The sequence below is a fragment of the Bufo gargarizans genome, chromosome 2 (assembly GCF_014858855.1).
Source record: "Bufo gargarizans isolate SCDJY-AF-19 chromosome 2, ASM1485885v1, whole genome shotgun sequence".
In the NCBI taxonomy this organism is placed as follows: domain Eukaryota; kingdom Metazoa; phylum Chordata; class Amphibia; order Anura; family Bufonidae; genus Bufo; species Bufo gargarizans.
In genome coordinates, this window is record NC_058081.1 from 389,331,221 (window position 1) to 389,352,676 (window position 21,456).

General features: G+C 42.4%; 1 protein-coding gene across 1 annotated transcript in view; it reads right to left on the reverse strand.

Moving 5' to 3' along the window:
* GRK6 (G protein-coupled receptor kinase 6) overlaps positions 1 to 21,456 on the reverse strand; it is an 80,763-nt gene that overhangs the window by 13,132 nt on the left and 46,175 nt on the right. The window contains exons 9-15 of the mRNA XM_044277743.1: positions 19,117 to 19,307; positions 17,340 to 17,377; positions 16,892 to 16,981; positions 16,607 to 16,815; positions 5,847 to 5,984; positions 3,602 to 3,739; positions 3,385 to 3,519 (exon numbers count right to left, since the gene is read on the reverse strand). Coding sequence (XP_044133678.1) covers positions 3,385 to 3,519; positions 3,602 to 3,739; positions 5,847 to 5,984; positions 16,607 to 16,815; positions 16,892 to 16,981; positions 17,340 to 17,377; positions 19,117 to 19,307 — 939 coding nt within the window. The remainder of the gene's footprint in view (positions 1 to 3,384; positions 3,520 to 3,601; positions 3,740 to 5,846; positions 5,985 to 16,606; positions 16,816 to 16,891; positions 16,982 to 17,339; positions 17,378 to 19,116; positions 19,308 to 21,456) is intronic.

Below are 21,456 nucleotides of genomic sequence, written 5' to 3' on the forward strand. Positions count from 1 at the left end.
AAAGAGCAGGCGATTGTCGGGAAAGAATGCTTACTTCCCGACAATCTGCTTCTGTATTGTGCCATGTAAAGGACCTTAAGTGTGTGTGTATATAGAGATAGCTGTCAGTCATGGATAGCTGTACACGTAGATAGCTGTCAGTCACTGATGGTACTATCTGTATATACACACTTAGGCTACTTTTACATCTGCTCTTTCCCTTTCCGCTATTGGGATCAGTCATATGATCCCAATAGCGGGGAAAAACGCTTCTGTTTTGTCCCCATTCATTGTTAATGGGGACAAAACTGAACTGAATGAAACGGAATGCACCAAAATGCATTCCGTTTGGTTGCGTGTCCCCATTGCGGACAGAATAGCGCTGCAAGTGTCTAATTTATAATGTATACACTAAAAGTTAATCTTTTCCCATCAAACTATGTATTAATCTGCTCAAGTCCTCCTGCTCTATAACATGATGCCTGCAGACTGCACTGCATTTTGTGCTGACGGATTCTCTTTAACTATGTGGTGAGAAGTCAGTATGCTGCATGTTACTTTGTTTACTATGACAGCATCTTAGACTAGCAACACTTAACTAGGTTGTCCCACAAAAAATATTCTACAGTTTTCAAACCAGGACCTGGATCTGAATAGTTTTGAAATTGCATGTAATCAACAATTTTGCAAAGGCAGTGAGTTATTCAATAAAATTTATCTGTATAGCGCCACCTGAATTTTGTTTTTTTCCTTATTTCTTTGTCCTGCTCACTGAGATGGCCACACATGTTCAGTTTCATCCATCAACTGCCTCCTGAGCTGTGATAGGGAGAGCTGAGACACGCCCCCTTAGCTACTGCAGAATAGACACTCCCCTTGAGCCGTCAGCTTGATATACAGTCAGGTCCATAAATATTGGGACATCGACACAATTCTAATATTTTTGGCACTATACACCACCACAATGGATTTGAAATGAAACGAACAAGATGTGCTTTAGGCCTCATGCACATGACCGTGCCATTGTGCAAAAAAACAGAAGCCGCCTGTGTTGCCTTCCACAATTTGCGGAATGGAACGGGCGCCGGCAATATAAATGCCTATTCTTGTCTGCAAAATGGCGGCTCGAGGCCTTAACTGCAGACTGTCAGCTTTAATTTGAGGATATTTACATCCAAATCAGGTGAACTGTGTAGGAATTACAACACTTTGCATATGTGCCTCCCACTTGTTAACGGAGCAAAAGTAATGGGACAATTGGCTTCTCAGCTGTTCCATGACCAGATGTGTGTTATTCCCTCATTATCCCAATTACAATGAGCAGATAAAAGGTCCAGGGTTCATTTCAAGTGTGCTATTTACATTTGGAACTGTTGCTGTCAACTCTCAAGATGAGATCCAAAGAGCTGTCACTATCAGTGAAGCAAGCCATCATTAGGCTGAAAAAACACAAACCCATCAGAGAGATAGCAAAAACATTAGGTGTGGCCAAAACAACTGTTTGGAATATTCTTAAAAAGAAGGAACGCACCGGCGAGCTCTGCAACACCAAAAGACCCGGAAGACCATGGAAAACAACTGTGGTGAATGACCGAAGAATTCTTTCCCTGGTGAAGAACACCCTTCACAACAGTTGGACAGATCAAGAACACTCTCCAGGAGGTAGGTGTATGTGTTTCAAAGTCAACAATCAAGAGAAGACTTCACCAGAGTGAATACAGAGGGTTCACCACAAAATGTAAACCATTGGTGAGCCTCAAAAACAGGAAGGCCAGATTAGAGTTTGCCAATCGACATCTAAAAAAGCCTTCACAGTTCTGGGACAACATCCTATCGACAGATGAGACCAAGATCAACTTGTACCAAAGTGATGGGAAGAGAAGAGTATGGAGAAGCAAAGGAACTGTAATCAAATCAGGGTACTCCTATGTGTTTTCCACTTCTAGCTGACTTAGGGCTGTTTCACAAGAGCGGATGCCATGCATGACATCCGCTGCATGAATGACAGCCAGGACCAGATGCGGACAGCAGAAGCACGGAGCATTAACATGATTGATAATGCTCCGTGCCTCTCTCACTTTATCTCACTGTGATTTCGTAGTAAAGAGATCACAGAGAGGCACGGAGCATTATCACTCATGTTAGTGCTCCGTGCTTCTGCTGTCCGCATCGGGTCTTAGCTGTCATTCACGCAGCAGATGTCACACACGGCACCCGCTCGTGTGAAACAGCCCTTAGAGTCTCACTTGGACTTCAAGTGCGACGTTTCGGGGGTCACGCCCCCTTACTCATGTGCATGAGTAAGGGGGCGTGACCCCCGAAACATCGCGCTTGTGGTTTACAACTCGGCAAACTCTGAACAAGTGGGCCTGAGAGCCATGCAACACTTTTCAATTGTGAAGAATAAAGTTAAGAAAGTACCATGAGGTCTTCTGAAATGTGAGTAGTATCCTTCTCATCTATTCAAAATGTTATATGGCTGAATTGTATACGAAGAAGAAAAGGAACTGCTCATGATCCTAAGCATACCACCTCATCAGTGAAGCATGGTGGTGGTAGTGTCATGGCGTGGGCATGTATGGCTGCCAATGGAACTGGTTCTCTTATATTTATTGATGATGTGACTGGTGACAAAAGCAGCAGGATGAATTCTGAAGTGTTTCAGGCAATATTATCTGCTCATATTCAGCCAAATGTTTCAAAACTCATTGGATGGTGCTTCACAGTGCAGATGGACAATGACCCAAAGCATACTGCAAAAGCAACCAGTTTTTTAAGGGAAAGAAGTGGAATGTTATGCAATGGCGAAGTCAATCACCTGACCTGAATCCAATTTGAGCATGCATTTCACTTGCTAAAGTGAAGGTAAAATGCCCCAAGAACAAGCAGGAACTGAAGACAGTTGCAGTAGAGGCCTGGCAGAGCATCACCAGGATCTGGTGATGTCTATGTGTTCCAGACTTCAGGCTGTAATTGACTGAAAAGCATTTGCAACCAAGTATTAAAAAGTGAAAGTTTGATTATTATTCTGTCCCATTACTTTTGGTTCCTTAACAAGTGGGAGGCACATATGCAAACTGTTGTAATTCCTACACTGTTCACCTGATTTGGATGTAAATACCCTCAAATTAAAGCTGACAGTCTGCAGTTAAAGCACATCTTGTTCATTTCATTTCAAATCTATTGTGGTGGTGTATAGAGCCAAAAATGTTAGAATTGTGTCGATGTCCCAATATTTATGGACCCGACTGTAAATCTAGCAGAGCAATGAATGGCGAGATCACTGGATCCATGTGAGATGCAGGGCCGGTTCTAGCTTGGTTAGAGATTGTCATGTCTGGTTTTAATTTTTTACATTAGTCATGGGGAAAACCCTTTAAATTACAACCCTCCTTTCCAAATTACCTGTCTGCTGAAGAATCGTTGCAGTAGCCCCTTTTTTGGTTGCGGGGACGGAAGGCCCCTCCAGTCCAGATCCGGTGGGACAGATCCATCTATTGGAATGTTACTTAGTTCCCTAAAGCAGTCTGTCTCAATCATCTAAAACATGGGATACATAAAAAAATATTCAGCTTTTTCTTGTAGCTTTGAACTCCTCATATCACACATGCTAACAACCTACCTCATTCTGCCAGGGTATAGGTACACATCCCGTGGCAAACTTGTGATAAAAGTCACTGTCTGTCTGCTCAAGCTCCACACCTTTTACTGTTGAGAACTGCTCTATATCTAGAACATCTTTGCAGTAGATTGCCTGAGGCTGAAAGACATAAAATGTATATATTAATGTGTAATTGTTTATATATTTATAGAAATTAACAAATATCTAGTTACTAACATGTCTACTAGCCAAATCACTGCCTTTAAGACCAGACAAAAAAGGAAACCTGGGCGACTGTATGATTGTTCACAGCCACTGCAGTGTAAACATGCCCGGAGATTGAATAATTTGCTTTTTTGTTGTTTCAGTGTTGGTTGGCAGCACATTGCCACATGTGAAAAACCCAGAAATATACAGTATGGGGATTGGGCAACCAAACAATTGCACCTACGATCGTTTTAATGGAAAGAAAGCCACATGATTATTGTCACATAGAAATGCAAGTTAAAGGGGTTGTCTCACTTCAGCAAATGGCATTTATCATGTAGACAAAGTTAATACAAGATACTTACTAATGTATAGTGATTGTCCATATTGCTTCAAGCACCAGACTCTCCTTGCACACTATAGGAAAAAGCACCAGCCTCTCTGGTGGCTGGCACTGTGGTAGCATATGTAAGCTAGTGCTTTTTCCTATCGTGTGCAAGCACGCCCACTGCTGCTGGATTGCAGGGTGATCATAACCATGTAAACAAGCAGTGTATAATGTGATGGAAAAATGAATCCAGCCAGCAAAGGAGGCAATATGGATAATAACAATACATTAGTAAGTGCCTTGTATTCGCTTTCTCTACATGATAAGGGTCCATTTACACGTCCGCATCCGTTCCACAATTTTGCGGAACAAATGCAGACCCGTTCATTTTCAATGGGGCTGCAAAAGATGCGGACAGCACACAGTGTGCTGTCCGCATCCGCACTTCCGTTCCGCGACCCCGCAAAAAAAATAAAACATGTCCAATTCTTGTCCGCGGCCACGGACAAAAAAAAGGCATTTCTATTATAGTACTGGCCATGTGCGATCCGCATACTGTGGAATGCACATGGCTGGTGTCCGTGTTTTGCAGATCCGCAATTTGCAGACGTGTGAATGGACCGTAAATGCCATTTCCTGAAGTGACAGAACCCCTTTAATGAGTGTGAATTGACTAGCTATTTCATTAGTTGACGCTCACTATGTGTAAATGGACCCTTAGAGTCATTGCTCTTCCTGGCCTTAGAATACTGGTGTTATTTACAGTGCCTGGATCCACGGGTGTAGGTAGGAGTCTTTGCGAGAGAGATTTATCGTATAGCCTTGCCCGATTTAAAAGACCTGTCCGGTTTTTAGATACTGATGACCTATTTTCAGGAAATGTCATCAATATCAGATTGGCAAGGATGTGACTCTAACCCTAACTGATCAGCTGTTTGAAGGGGTTATGCGTGCGCTGCATCCTCTTCACTTTTTACTTGCATGCTGTCCACATTGTAGCAGTGGTGCTTTGTAATTACAACTTCCATTCAAGCGAAAGGCAGAAGATGTTATTACACTGCACCGCCACTATGACCTAGACAGCATGTAGGTAAACATTGAAGAGAACCCCTGGACAGCACCCCTCCAATCAAGTGATCACCAGCGGTGTCAGGAGTCAAACACCTGCCAATATGATATTGATGAGCTATCTTGAAGAGATGGAAATCCATCAACAACCCCTTTAACAAAGCTGCAGAAAGGCAAGCATTGATGTCACATATAGGCAATGAATGGTAGCGTGTACTGTGTTTTGTGTTAAATGCAATTGCTGATTTGTGATGCTGGCGTTGGGCAACTTCATTACATCATGTAGGGTCACTGTGTCCCTGACTTTTTTCATAGACAACAATGAGGGATGGTTATACGTACCATATGTTACTTTGGACTACAGCGCATTTGTGTGATGATTCTTTTACACATGGCCTTCTCCGTACATTGTACAGCACCTGTGCTTGCTATCGCAGCTCAGCCGATGAACGTTATGTCACACGGCTAGCGCTGCTGCTTTCTCGAACAGTGGATCAGCGGGGGTCCTGGGTGTCAGAGCCCCACCGATCAGATACGGATGACGTATCCAGAGGATAGGTCATCAGGATTACTGTAACATCTCGGTAAAATCCTTTAAGGAACTCAACAGCTCACATAAATTTGAGTTTCCATGCTGGTCCCAAAACAGAATGACAATCTTACATCTGGTTTGAAAGGTGGTTCTAGAATTCCTGCTTCAAGTCTTTTGAAATTTATATGCTTGAAGAGCTCATGCTCTTTCACCTCTTGTGCACCGCCACCACGACTCCCTAACCGTTGCTCAGGGTCTTTACATAATAACTGTGGAAAGAGAGAAAAATACAAACGCTTTCAGTACAATACATGCTTGGTTCGCCTATACCAGGCATGCTCAACCTGCGGCCCATCCAGCTGTTGCAAAACTACAACTCCCAGCATGCCCGAACAGCCTACAGCAGGGCATTGTGGGAGTTGTAGTTTTGCAACAGCTGGAGGGCCGAGGTTGAGAATGCCTGTCCTATACCTTTAATGTACTGTACCTACAAAAGCCTAACCTTACTAAGGACATCATGCTCTTCTGACCTTTCTCATTTCTGTGTAACATCTAAAGTTAACTATTAAAGGGGTTGTGCGGGGATTTATATTGATGACCTATCCTCAGGGTAGGTCATCAATATGTGATCTGCGGGTGTCCAACACCCCGGACCTGCCAATGAACGTTTTTTCAAGTAAGAAGAGCTCCATGGGAGCACCGCTTCCTGGTCATTGTGTCAACACTACTAGCAGGACTATGTAATAAAAAGCTGCACATGTAATGTATAAAAACAGCAGTCTTTGTTTAATACCATAAAATATTTTAAAAACATTGTATACAATAGAAACTTTATGTAGGACTGAATATGTTCATACATAAACAAGAGAGTACTGGTCCAACGATACGGACTATCTTGTATGCCCAGATCACAAAAAAAAAATCTGCAAAAATATATATGATTAAATTACAATACCCATGGTATAAGATGGAGTGCCCATATACGCACAACTGCCTAGCCCCACACGTATGGAATGATCAGCTTCCTCAAGGGTCCCACCCTGGTACGCACGCGTTGATGTATGGACATATTCAGTCCTACATAAGGTTTCTATTGTATACAATGTTCTAAAAAAAAAATTGTAGTAAATAAAAGGCTAATCTTTTTATACATTGGATGTGCAGTTTTTTCTTATACAGGTAAAACTCGAAAAATTTGAATATTGTGCAAAGTTTATTTATTTCATTAATGCAACTTAAAAGGTGAAACTAACATATGTGATAGACTCATTACATGCAAAGTGAGATATTTCAAGCCGCTATTTGTTATAATTTGGATGATTATGGCTTACAGCTTATGAAACCCCAAAGTCACAATTTTGATGTACCCTTTGCTCAGGGGGTATGGATTAATTAGCTGACTAGAGGGTAACACTTTGAGCCTAGAATTTTGAACCTTTTCACAAAATTCTAATTTTAAGTTGTATTAATGCAATTCCTTTTAATTTGCATTACTGAAATAAATGGACTTTTGCACGATATTAAAATTTTTCGAGATTTCACCTGTATAGCCCTGCTAGTAGTGCTGACATTGTATTGATTTTGGGTACTATTAGCTAGCACTCCAGCATATTATTAGTGTTCCCCTGTTCACTACTGTTGTGCTTCCTGGTCATTATACTAGGCAATGTCTCCTCTGCAGCGGCGCCGTCATGTAATTACAAGTACTCGCTCCATTCACGTGAATGGAGCGAGTACTCGCAGTGTAATGAAGAGGAAGCGGTTCTTACATGGAGCGCCATTTCCTCAAACAGCTGATCATGGGGGTGTTGGACCCCTGCAGATCAGAAATTGATGACCTATCTTGAAGATAGGTAATTAATATAAATCGCTGCACAACCCCTTTAAGTTTACAGCAGGAATTATAACCAGGAACATCGTGTAACATCACGCATTATCTATTTCACCATTGCCTTTCCATTTCCTATCCCATTTATCTCAACCACAGGTATGTTTCCGCTTAGGCCGGCACCACTGACACCAGCAATTCTGTCTCAAAACTGATTAGATCCACATTCGCAGCTCTTTGGTTTTGGTATGTTTTATTTTTATTTTTTTTATCCCCTATAGAGGTAAACTGTTATAGATCTGTATTTGATGGCATCCGACTCTCTCCTTATTATGCTTTATGCTTCTCTCAGCTTTTGTTCACACCTGCTATCATTCATTAGTATTTCTTAGTTGCATAAAAAGTAGTTATCTGGTCATTTCTGTGCAACGATAAAATGTACAGCAGGAATTCTACCAGGTATTGCAAATGAAAATATATAGATAAAAACAGGCACTCACCAATTGGTATGTCTATAGTAACTATTTTATATTCATTAAAACACATAAAATATATGACTAAAAATACAATATAATATACTGAGGTTCGGGATCTGCTTACATAGATATATTCATAAATGGATAAACAGTATATACAAATCAGATTGTGCCAAAAGTTAGTAATATACTCTGAAATAGTGTCCGGTGACTGTAAAATTAAGATTATAAGTGTTCTGTGAAAAATAAGTGCAGTTCTCCTGTAAAGAAAGTCCTTCTCCAAAGAAAAAATTTATGGTGATAAAGATTTGTATAGAAACCTTGCAGTAACTTAGTATCTTCTTATAACTTTTTTGCATATAACGTGTATCCAATGCTGTTGTTATAAAAAAGAGAGAGTCTTTCAATTTGTAGCAGCATATGAAATCCACACTTGCAGTAGTACAAGGTAACTCAAGATCGGGTTTGGTTGTTGGGGCGTCCCCCTCTTCCTTAACCCTCTTACCTTGTCTTCAAAGTGTAGCTGCCCTGAAAGTTTTGCCGTTCCTGCGCTCGCTAAGTCCGGTAATCACTGCTTGCTGTTTCGTGTTCTCTGGTCTCAGCGTTCCACGTGGTGTAATTTCGTCTCGCCTTCCAGGAAACACTCAGCTAGAGTCGCGAAATCTCGCGATAACTTCGACTGGTTTCTGTTTCAGTCGTATCCAGACCAGCGCATAAGTCTTCTAATGACTGAATAGTCCCTTAGACTCGGCTCGGGTTTTTAGGTGGGTAGTTCGTCGCTCTCAAGGACCAGCCAGACGCGTTTCGAGGGGTCTCCCTCTTCCTCAGTTAGCCACTCTAGCTGAGTGTTTCCTGGAAGGCGAGACGAAATTACACCACGTGGAACGCTGAGACCAGAGAACACGAAACAGCAAGCAGTGATTACCGGACTTAGCGAGCGCAGGAACGGCAAAACTTTCAGGGCAGCTACACTTTGAAGACAAGGTAAGAGGGTTAAGGAAGAGGGGGACGCCCCAACAACCAAACCCAATCTTGAGTTACCTTGTACTACTGCAAGTGTGGATTTCATATGCTGCTACAAATTGAAAGACTCTCTCTTTTTTATAACAACAGCATTGGATACACGTTATATGCAAAAAAGTTATAAGAAGATACTAAGTTACTGCAAGGTTTCTATACAAATCTTTATCACCATTAATTTTTTCTTTGGAGAAGGACTTTCTTTACAGGAGAACTGCACTTATTTTTCACAGAACACTTATAATCTTAATTTTACAGTCACAGGACACTATTTTAGAGTATATTACTAACTTTTGGCACAATCTGATTTGTATATACTGTTTATCCATTTATGAATATATCTATGCAAGCGGATCCCGAACCTCAGTATATTATATTGTATTTTTAGTCATATATTTTATGTGTTTTAATGAATATAAAATAGTTACTATAGACATACCAATTGGTGAGTGCCTGTTTTTATCTATATATTTTCATTTGCTCTCCAATTGATGAATAGGTGATTCATCTTAAAAACAGTGCACCTTTACCATATTGATAGATACGGGTGAGCCACGATATCAATTCAATCAATTTCTACCAGGTATTGACCTAGAGGTGTACAGAAATTATCACCAATACTCATTCTGTCATCTTTTTCCTCTACATCTTAAACTAAATATATTTCTTTTGGTGTCACCACTGTTGCCTGCATATCCCTAAAATATATATTTCATTATCTCACTTCATTATACCAAGCAAGGAACTATTTATTTCACAATCCTTTCTCTATCCTCTTGCCTGGCTACCTCCACTGACCACCTCCTAAACACATTCAGCCACCTCATGCACTATTCTACAGTTACTCACACCCAGAGGTCGCACTACATTTTTTTTCTGGAAGGGTAAAAATACTGCTCTTACAATTTTTGAGGAGTATTTTTTGAGGAGGACTATAAAAGTTGCAGTAATTCAAATACATAATATGTAGGCCTATACTTGGTCACATCTGCGTTGGAGGCTCCGTTCGGGGCCTCTGTTGCAGATTCTGTCAAGACTCTGTCATTGCCTGCAAGACATGATCCCAAAACTGAACAAACTCAGTCATAGTCAATGGACAATGTTTAGCTCCGTTCGGGTCAGTTATGTGCCCGATACAGCACTTGCATTATTTTCGTTGTTTAGCTCATTGAACAGAGCAGGACAACAGAAATAAATAGCAGTGGTGTGAACATGCCCTCCCGTCAGCTTCTTCATCATCATACAGTCCCATGTAAATAACCAGCCCCTCCCTGTGGTCCTCCAACATACAGTCCCATGTAAATAACAAAATCCCTCCACACCATGATAGGGTTAATAAGCCCCTAGGAAGGGTCTGTAGTGAATGCACAGCAGGCTATTATAGCCAAGTGATAAAGTACAGTCAAACATAGTTCATCTTCCCAATACGTTATCGCTTGAGTATAAGACTCTGCCTGCATTCCTTCCAGACCACCCCAGGGCTGAGAAACCCCAGACAGGCCTCCTGCCCAATATTAAAAAGTAACTACACTTTATTGAAACTTTTGATATGTCATAGAGACATATAAAAAGTGTTAACCGGCAGGAATCCCAGTGCTGAGATCCCCTCTGGGCATGATACTGAAGACAGTTTCAATAGAAAGTCTATGGTACCATCTTCACTACCGCGCTCAGCAGAGGAGAAACAGCGCTGCGCTTTAAACTTCTTACTCTAGAGATCAGCAGGGATCTCAGCACTGGACCCCCCAACCGTCTATCAACACCTTTGATATGTCCCTATGATATATCAAAAGCTTCTAAAACTAAGGCACACTGAAAACAAGGAGGCCGCTTACTCCACCCGGTGCTGATGCACGAGGCTCCCTCCACAGTTTCAGGGCGGTGTGCCGAATGGTTCAGCAGCCTGCCCAAACCAAACAATAACAAAGATCCTTGCTGTAGGGCCGGTTTGTTGTGTTTTTCAGGCACCAGCAGGACTGCTGTGTTGCCTGTGCCATTCACAGCCTGCCCTGCTTTCATGAAAGGCAAGGAAAAGTCTAAGGCATATTGGCTTTTTAAAGAGTAAAATTGCCTGAACAGGTACAGTAGGTGTCTATGACGCTTGTACAGGCGTTATTGCAACCTCTGCTCACACCTGCTATCCCTCGCTTTACTTCTTACTGCTGGAGACATATCTCAACTTATCCCCGCTATTCTTTCTATCGCCGAGCTCCTACCACAAATTTCTCTTTCACCTCAAATGTCATACCCATTTACCTGACCCCTGCTCCCCCAGTTTCTCTCTCCAGAACATTATGGAACTCATGTTTCATTTGCAATAAGCTTTTCTACATCCACTACGTCTTCATTTCCCCAAAACACCTTCCTTGATCTCCGAAACATGGTTGACAGTCACTGACACAGCGTCCTCTGACTTGCTCTGCTATGAATAACCTCAATTTACCCACATTCCCCGTCCATACAGACATGGTGGTGGTGTTGGCCACCTCCGAACAGGTAACTGCTCCTTCTACCCGTCTCCACCTCAACCTGCCTTCTTTCAAAGTTTATTCTGTCCACATCTACTCTCCCTCCAAATACCGTCCACCAGGCCCGGCTACTGCCCTTTTTGATCACTTCAATACCTGGCTTCTACTCTTCCACTCTGCCGACGTCCCTATTATCATCACAGGAAACTTCAACATCCCTACTGACACATGCAACTCAACTACCTTCAAACTCCCGTGTCTTACTTCCTACTTTGGCCACACACAATGGTGCTCCACAGCCACCCACAGAGAGAGAAAAACTAGACCTTGTCTTTACCTGTCTCTGCTCCCTAATCTCTCAAACTCTCCTCCACCCCTATCTGACCACAGTCTTCTTGCATTCTCAACCAACTAGCCAATTGCAGGCGGGGACAGCGATGAGCCTCCCTAGCATCACCTGCGATGCTAGGGAGGCTCGTCCCCGCCTGCCATTGGCTGCTCCTTTCCAACCCCCCCCCCCCCCCCCCCAAAAAAAAAAAAGATGTTTTCATCTGTGTACAGGGAGAAGCAGCGGCAGTGCAGGGAACAGGAACAGCACAAGTATATTACATGTGAGGCTGTTGGAGACATTGGATAACCGCTTTAACTCTCTACTTCAACCCCCCCCCAGTGCCCACTCCCAAACTCCTCATCTCGGCCAAAAACTTTGCCTCATATTTCAAACATAAAATTGACAAAATCTGAGAAAGCCTCAACCAACAATACCCACCATTCTTATACACAACTTGATGCTCTTCCCACTTAACCCAATTTACCACCATCACTGAGGAAAACCTTAATCTCCAAAATCACACCTCACCACCTGTGACCTTGACTCAATCCCATCCCACCTGATCCCCAACCTAAACATTATAGTAATCTCTGTCCTAACCCACGTCTTCAGCCTATCACTGGCCACTGGTATCTTCCCTTTCTCTTTTAACGTGCCATCATCACACCCATACTCAAGAAGCCTTTCCTCTTTCTCTAGCTATCGTCCCTTCTCACTACTCCCATTCACATCAAAACTCCTAGAACAACGTGTCTGCCTTGAACTGTCTTCTTATCTCTCATCCCACACAATCTTTGAATCTTTACAATTCAACCTCCGACCCAATCACTCCACTGAAACTTCCCAAACACAAGTCATCATGATCTGCTAGCTGCCAGAACAATATGCCATTACTCTGTGCTCCTCCTTCTTGACCTGTCCTAAGCCTTTTACACAGTTGATTCTCTTTCTAGTTGCAAATAAACAATCTCTTCGCTCTGAATCAGAAAACGAATCCTCTCCTGGAGCTCCTCGTACCGCAACACCAAAACTTTCAGCCTTACCCATTCTGATATATCTCCCTACCATGTCCATGTTCCTCAAGGCTCTGCCCTGGGTCCCCTACTTTTTTCCCATTTATACATTTGGCCTGGGACAGCTCAGAGCTGGCCCAGATGTCTTTTCCCTTCTATCAGCTATATCTTCTTTCTTGATTTTTCAAACTCAACATGGAAAAAACTGAATTCATTATGTCCCCCCTCCCCACCCTCCAAGTGACTAAGCCCCCTAACAGGTATCCATTACAGTTAACAGCACCATGTATTTCTCCAGTCTCACAGGTCAGCTGCCTGAGCAGAGATCACACAACTTTTTTTCTGAAAGAGTAAAAATACCCCTCTTAGCATTTTTGTAAAGTATTTTTTAGCTCATGAGGAGTATGAAAGTTGCAAATACATCATACATAGGCCTACACTTTTTCACAAGTGCGTTGGAGGCTCAGTTCGGGCCCTCTGTTCCAGATTCAGTCATAAAGACAGGGCAAAAAAGCCTCGCATGCAGGATTTTTTGGTCTGGTAAAAAGACAGGATCCTGAACAGAAACTGAATCATAGTTAATGGAGTCTCTTCAGCTCTGTTTTTGTCAGTTAGGCTGGGTCCACATCTCATTTTTGTCCTACATTTAACATACGATATATATATATATATATATATATATATATATATATATATACACATATACATATATTATATATATATATATATATATATATATATACACACATACATACACACACACACACACACACACGTTAACGGATGCCAGGGGAACCATTACTAATCTAAATAACATCAGGCAATTATAGCCAAGTGATAAAGTACAGTCCAATATAGTGGATCTTCCATGAACTTTATCACTTGGCTATAATAGCCTGCTGTGCATTCACTACACCGTTCACTACAACTATCACACACCGCACCACATCCAATTCACACATCAATACATTAAACCTTATCCTGCACGTCCAACTAGATGTCCGGGCTGTAGTTGTCCGTCACTTTGGAAGTCCACTCCTCCTCATCTCCACTGACACCATGTTCACCAGTGTCCTCGGGCACAGTGCACTGCTCCAACTACTCTCCGGAGTACAACAACTCTCGAAAGCTAGCCCCTCCTCTTTACAGCTCCCGCCAACTGCCTCCTGCTGCCAGACACAATATCACTCCGGCAGCCCGCCCAAACCAATCTATAACGACGCTTCTTGCCGAACGGAGCTTTGTATTGGTTATTTCAGGTACCAGCAGCATCTCTGTGCTGCCTGTGCCAGCACTCATGCATGGTAGAGAAAACTTTTCAGAAAGTAAAATGGCCTGAACAGGCGTCTATGACACTTGTACAGGTGCTGTTGCAACCTCTGTGCCTGGGGATAAAATTTGACTCTGCCATGTCCTTCAAATCACACATCCAAACCCACACCCACCTGCCACTTTCAACTCAAGAACATCTCGTAGTCACTCCTTCCTCATCCCTGAGTCAACTAAAATGCTAGTACACACTACTGTCATCTCCCATCTGGACTACTGCAACATCCTCATTTAGCATTCTCTCATCCCTTCAATCTATTCTCAACTCTGCTGAACGGTTAGTCCACCTCTCCCCATTCCTTCACTGGTTCTCCATTGCCCAGCAAATTCAGTTTATAATACTAGCAACTACATATAAGGCCATCCACAACCTGTCCCATCCTTACATTCCTGACCTGCTATCCTGATACATCCCCAAACATAATCTCCGATCCTCACATAACCTACTTCTTTGTACTCCTATTGTTTGTTTTCCAATTGCCTACAAGTTTTCTCACTTGTATCCTCCATATTCTGGAACTCATTACCCCAACACATCAGACTTCCTCCAACATCCAAACCTTCAAAAGTAACCTGAAAAAAACCTCAACCGGAAAGTTTAGCACCAGAGAAAACATGCTGCTACCACACAGCCAGATGAGCAGCTTTTACACCCACGTAATGTGTTTCTCCTCTCTCCCTCATATATTGTAACCTTTTGTGGGCAGGGTCCTCTCCCCCGTTGTATTAGTCTGTTACTAAGTTCATTTACATTGTACTTGTGTTGTTTTATATTATGTATGTATCCTTCTACAGCGCCGTGGAATTAATGGCACCTTCATATAAATAATAATCATAATATAAAATTAACTAAACATCTGTCAGTGAAATGAGGGCTGTCACCTCTCCTGACTTAGTAAACAGTTGTATTCCCCATAAAAAAACAAGCCTGAAGCATCTTTTCTTATAACTATGTTGTACCATTCCTTGGTTATTCCACCTAGAAATTAAGAAATAGATTAACAGCTAGGTGTTACAAGTTGGGGTTGTGTCCCTACACTGTACTGACCTGAGTAAACAGTGTTAGACGCCCCCAACTAGTAACACCCAGTTGTACATTTAGTCATAAATTTGTAGGAGGAATGACACAGCATAGTCAAAAGAACAGATGCTGCAGAATGACTGGTCCTCTTCAATTAAATGCTGGGCTCTGTTTCATTCCACATAATTCAGAGCTACAGTAATACGCATGCAAAAGGAAAAATTGGGTGGCTTTAGAAATAAGTATAAGATCATTCAAAGATTCCGTTTGAGATCTAGTTAATTTGACACTTTGCTAGCTATAAAGGTCAGGTGAGAACTTTACAAGATGTTGGTACAGGTAGAAATACAGCAAAGTAAATTTTATGTAATTTCTTACATATTACTGCAGGCTTGAACCGTACTAATTCTTTAAGGTAAACCTGGCACCATGAAAAGGCAGTGCAAGCTGCAGGCAGTATATTATAGACTGATATATAAAAAGATTCAGCGAGACTTATAATTTCTTCATTTATTTTACTTGAACTCTCTGCTCCTCCCTATTCAGCTAAATAGGGCTGTGCTGCAACGTCACACACGGCCTAAGCACAAGAATGTCGCTGTTTTCAGATGGAATCTCAAAAGTTTTTTTTTAGCTTGTCACTGTAGAGGTCATTTATTTTTAGAAGTAGAACAAATTATGGCACAACAACACAAGAAGTCAGAAATTGTGAAGAGAAGAGCAGCAGTAGCTGCAGTACCCCGCTCTGTCCACTACAGAATGGCGGAGCTGTGCATTTACAGCACTACACTGAAACAGCTGATCAGCGGTGATGCGGGGCGTTAAACCCTCACTAATCAGATACTGATGGGCCTACCGTGAGGATAGGCCTTCAATAACAAAATCCTGGAATACCCATTTAAAGGGATTCTGTCACCAGGTTTCACCCCCTCCAGATAAAAATATGGTTATGTTCAGGGAGCTTTAACCATTCCTAATGTGGTCTTATAAATGTAATCTGTGGGCTCATTTTGCTAAAAATACACTATTACTAACCTGTCAGTCATAAAAATAAGGTGCCCAAGGGGATATAAATGGCTCCAAGCTGCCGCCCTAACCTGCTGCCGTTCGTGCCCAGCGCCGCCTCATAATCTTCTGTGACGCCTCCAGCTCTCCCTCTGTAACATGCTGTGAAAGCCTCCTGCTCGCTCTCTCTCCCTCCGGAATTTTTTCAGCCGAGTGCTAGTACTTATGCCAGAGAGCTAGCACAGTGTGCCGTCAGCATTTTTTTTTGCGGTCCCATTGTGGGTCCAAAAATACAGTCATGTGAATGGGGCCTAACAGTCGTAGAATCATATAGAGGAGTGTACTCAAGAGGCAGAGAAACGATAGGCAACAAGGTAATTTCTGACTAGTATCTACCCACCATAGTACATAGAGACCTTGCTTCTGGAGAAAACTTGGTAGAATATTCTTCTTGACCCTCCTTAACAAGTCGCTCCACCTCCTCCCTCTTTATCTTCCTCTTCCTCTGCTGGAATGGAGACTGTCCTTCAATCATCTCATACAGCAGACAACCGAGTGCCCACCAGTCTGGGCTGAACGTGTAGCGCTCGTTCCTCACTACTTCTGGTGCTAATAGAGAAGGAAGCATGAAATAGCAATTCTGTATAAATCATCCTGCCCAAACTGCTGCAGGATCTTTACTTACCCATATATCCTACAGTGCCTACTCTTCCTTTAATGGTTTGGCCCTCTGGAATGTGCACTGCAAGTCCAAGATCCGAGATCCGTATGTGCCCTCCAGAAGAAGAAGACAAAGTGAGGCTAGTCAGGTAGTTACCTGGTACACCAACGGCCTGTTAAATGTACACACTAGAAGGGCAAATCTACTCTATCCAAAGCTGATCTTTTGACATGTCATAGATATGGGTCAGACTAGAACATTAGTGTAGTCCATTGATCACCACTGATTCCCAGAACATTCAGCACCACAAAGCAATGTTAGATATATGTGACAAAACTGTAGGCAAGTACCCATTCACATTAATGTCAGTTTGCTCAGATTCTCTGCTTACATATCTGTATGGTATGTCAAGCCAAACATTTTGGGTGGATTTCCCCTTGAAACTATAGTGTTATAGTATAATATTTCTTACCATGATCATCCAACAAAATATTTTCTGGTTTCAAATCCCTGTAAAAAATACATTTCAGTTATTTGATTGACAAAGCAGCCAGCAAGCACAAACAAAGAAAATAATAGTTTACGGGATTATGCAAAGTTTTTCTCACACTCAGTTTTTCATCATTATAAGCTTTCTGCTCTGTGTTTTAGTCATTACCGGCAATTAATCAGCAGGCCTTTATCAAAAGGATTTTGTGCGACTAAGATAATGAGGGCCTATCCTCAGGATAGGTCATCAATATCAAAATTGGTAGGGGTCCAGCACCCCCATGATCAGCTGTTACCTGCAGCCGTGGTCCAGGAAGTAAACAGTGCACCACAGCTCTGTATTCTGTGTAGTGACCATTCTCATACTGCAACTCAGTCTATTTTGACTTGAAATCAGGTAACATGGGGCCCACGAGACCCCAAGGGATCACACACTTTTCCCCTATCCTTTGGTTAAAGGGGGTTGTCCCACGAAAAATATTTTCCACAGTTTTCAAACCAGCACCTGGATCTGAATACTTTTGTAATTGCATGTAATTAAACATTTAGGATAGCTACTGAGTTATTCAAGACCGTATAGCGCCACCTGCGGTTTGTTATTTTATTTCTTTGTCCGGCTCTGTGGCATGGCTGCAGATGCTCAGTTTCATCCTTCACCTGCCTCCTGAGCTGTGATAAGGAGGGAGCCACAGAAGAAGAGACACTCCGCTTGAGCTGCCAGCTTGATATAAATCTAGCAGAGCAATTGGGTCAATGAATGCGGAAATCTCTGGATCCATGTGAGGTACAGGGCTGGTGCCAGCTTTGTTAGAAAGAGCTTGTCATGTACTATATGAGGTCTGAATCTCAAGTTTTACATTAATCTACATTAGTTATGGGCAGCACCGTGGCTCAGTGGTTTGCACTGGTACCTTGCAGCACTGGGGTCCTAGGTTTGAATCCGACCAAGGACAACAAAATGCATGGACTTTGTATGTTCTACATGTTTTTGCGTGGGTTTCCTCTGGGTACTCCGGTTTTCTCCCACACTCCAAAGACATACTGATAGGGACCTAAGGCTACTTTCACACTTGCGGCAGGACGGATCCGGCAGGCTAGTCTCCCTGTCGGATCCGTCCTTACGCTTTTTCGGCAGTGCACGGCGAAAGGCCACCGGACTAAAAGTCCTGCATGTACGACTTTAGTCCAGCGGTCTCTGACCGCGAACTGCCGTACTGCGCTGTATTATAGTCAATGGGGACGGAGCGGCGGTCCGGCGGAAGGACGGATCCGACAGGGAGACCAGCCTGCCGGATCTGTCCTGCCGCAAGTGTGAAAGTAGCCTTAGATTGTGAGCTTGATGCTAATGTCTGTAAAGCGCTGCGGAACATAGTAGTGCTATATAAATGTATTAAATAAATAAAATGAATCATGGGATAAGTGTTTGCAATCAGGCAACCCTTTAAAGGGGCTTCCCCAATAACAATACCTATCCACAGGATAGAGAATACGGGCCTGTTCAACAGGGGTCCCGCAGTTAGGACACCCAGAGGTGCACGAGTGACCACTGCTCTGTTGACTTCAATGGGACTGCTGGACAAAACGCAAGTGCTGTATTTGGCAGTCCCACAGATATTCCATAGGGGATAAGTACTATTAGTAGGAAGATTCCTTTAAGGCTTCTGCCAGTTGGATCTCCACAGAAAGAATGAGTACTTACTAAGGGAATCTACATAGGCAGTTGACAGTGCAGAATTTAGGCGATTCATTCTAATCATTACCTATACACTATTCTCTCTTCATGTAGATCCTGAAGTCCACAGCAGATTTCCGCAGCATAAAATACAGCACGTTCCAGATCAAATCCAGCCTCTCCCATGTGATAAATGTGAAACTTTAGATCTCCACCATTCATTAGTGTTAGCACCAGACACAGAGCATCTTTTGTCTCATATGCATAGCCAAGACTGACCTAGAGTGTAAATGGGACAAGATCAATATTCAGCTCCATTCTGTATACATGTAGAAATATTCCAGCCTGATTATTACATGCGAGGTCTATGCCTCAGTGACATGGTTAGTCAGATAAGGATTAATGGGACATTACTCTGGCCAATGAATGTTTGTTCGCCCCCGCTCATTGCAAGATGTAAAGATGCCGCCAATCGCCCTGGCTTAATGAAAGTATATGTCCCACCGCTCACATTAACAATCATTTGGGCATATCCATTGCCGATGACTGCTCTCTATATATGCAGCTATACATAGCTATACTGCAAATTACCACTCTTTACAGTAAAATATACAAAACATCCTGCACGATATAATAACTGAATATGCGGATGTACATGGCCACATTTATTAGTAGTGTGGAGCAAACTTCTGTTTTCAAATTCGATGTACAAAGTTCGGGTTACCTAAGAATTCCGTTATGGATTCCGCTACCATTGTTAATGTGAGCGGTGGGACATACACTTTCATTATTGTCAGCAGCACATCCCTCTTTACAAAGGGAGATGTGCTTCCAACAGCCAATGATTTTTCATGACACATAAAAGATATAGTCACCCGATAAACCAGGGCGATTGGTGGCATCTTTACATCTTGCGCTGAGCGGGCAAACAAATATTCATCGGCCAGAGTAATGTCCCCTTAATCGTCATCTGAATACCCACTCCCGCTGTCTTACTGCTCAGATGCCGCAGTAGCTATTGTACATGGTATCAGTGCTGTTAAATGATGCATGTCGTTGGGTCCAGGTGCTGTATAACATGGCAGTAAACCACCCCATATAGAGCGGCTCCATACACCTCCTGCGCCGTGCTAACACACTATTATGTCAGAGATCACAAAAAGGTAAAAAAAAATTGAGAATGTCTGCTTGGCATATCTGCATAATAAACATGTCTAAAATAAGCTGCGCCAACACTTTTGTTGCAAATTAACAACATGAAAGCGGCACGTTAGCATAGTAAATGTTGGCCACTGTGTTTCAGGGTTTTAACCCCTTCCCGACCTATGACGAGTATACTCGTCATGGAGCACTGCTACTTACGCTCCATGACGAGTATACACGTCATGGCATTAAAACTGTCACCATGTCTGCAGACATGGTGACAACGCTGAGTCCCCGGCTGTTACACACAGCCAGGCACCCAGGGTCAATGCCGAGGAGGATCCTGTGACCCCCCTATCGGCGATCGCTGCAAACCGCAGGTCAATTCAGACCTGCGGTTTGCAGCACTTTCTGCAGTTTCTGATCCTCGCGGTCCCTGACTCTGTGCTGCGATGTCAGCCGTTTAACCCTTTCCATACCGTTGCCCACCTTACTTCCCAAAAAAAGGTAATAAAAGTAATAAAAAAAGTTGCATGTACGCCAAAATAGTACCAAACAGTCACCTCATCCCGCAAAAAATGAGCCCCTACATGAGACAATGGTCCCAAAAATAAAAAAAACTATGGGTCTCAGACTATGGGACATGACATGATTTTTTTTGTTCGTTTCAAAAATGATATTATTGTGTAAAACTTACATAAATAAAAAAAAAAGTATACATATTAGGTATCGCAGCGTCCGTATCGACCAGCTCTATAATAATATCACATGACCCAACCCCTCAGATGAACACCGTAAAAAATAAAAACTGTGCTAAATAAACTCTTTTTTTGTCACCTTACATCACAAAAAATGCAATAGCAAGGGATCAAAAAGTCAAATTCACCCCAAAATAGCGCCAAACAGTCATCTCATCCCGCAAAAAATGAGACCCTACCTAAGATAATCGCCAAAAAACTGAAAAAACTATGGCTCTCAGTCTATGGAGACACTAAAATTAAATCATTGTGTAAAACTTACATAAATTTTTTAAAAAAATTGTATACATATTAGGTATCGCCACATCCGTGACAACCTGCTCTATAAAAATACCACATGATCTAACCTGTCAGATGAATGCTGTAAATAAAAAAAAAAAACGGTGTCAAAAAAGCCTTTTCTTGTTACCTTGCCTCACAAAAAGTATAATATAGAGCAACCAAAAATCATATGTACCCTAAACTAGTACCAACAATACTTTCACCCTATCCCGTATTTGGAAACTTGCAATTACTGCTATTACCAC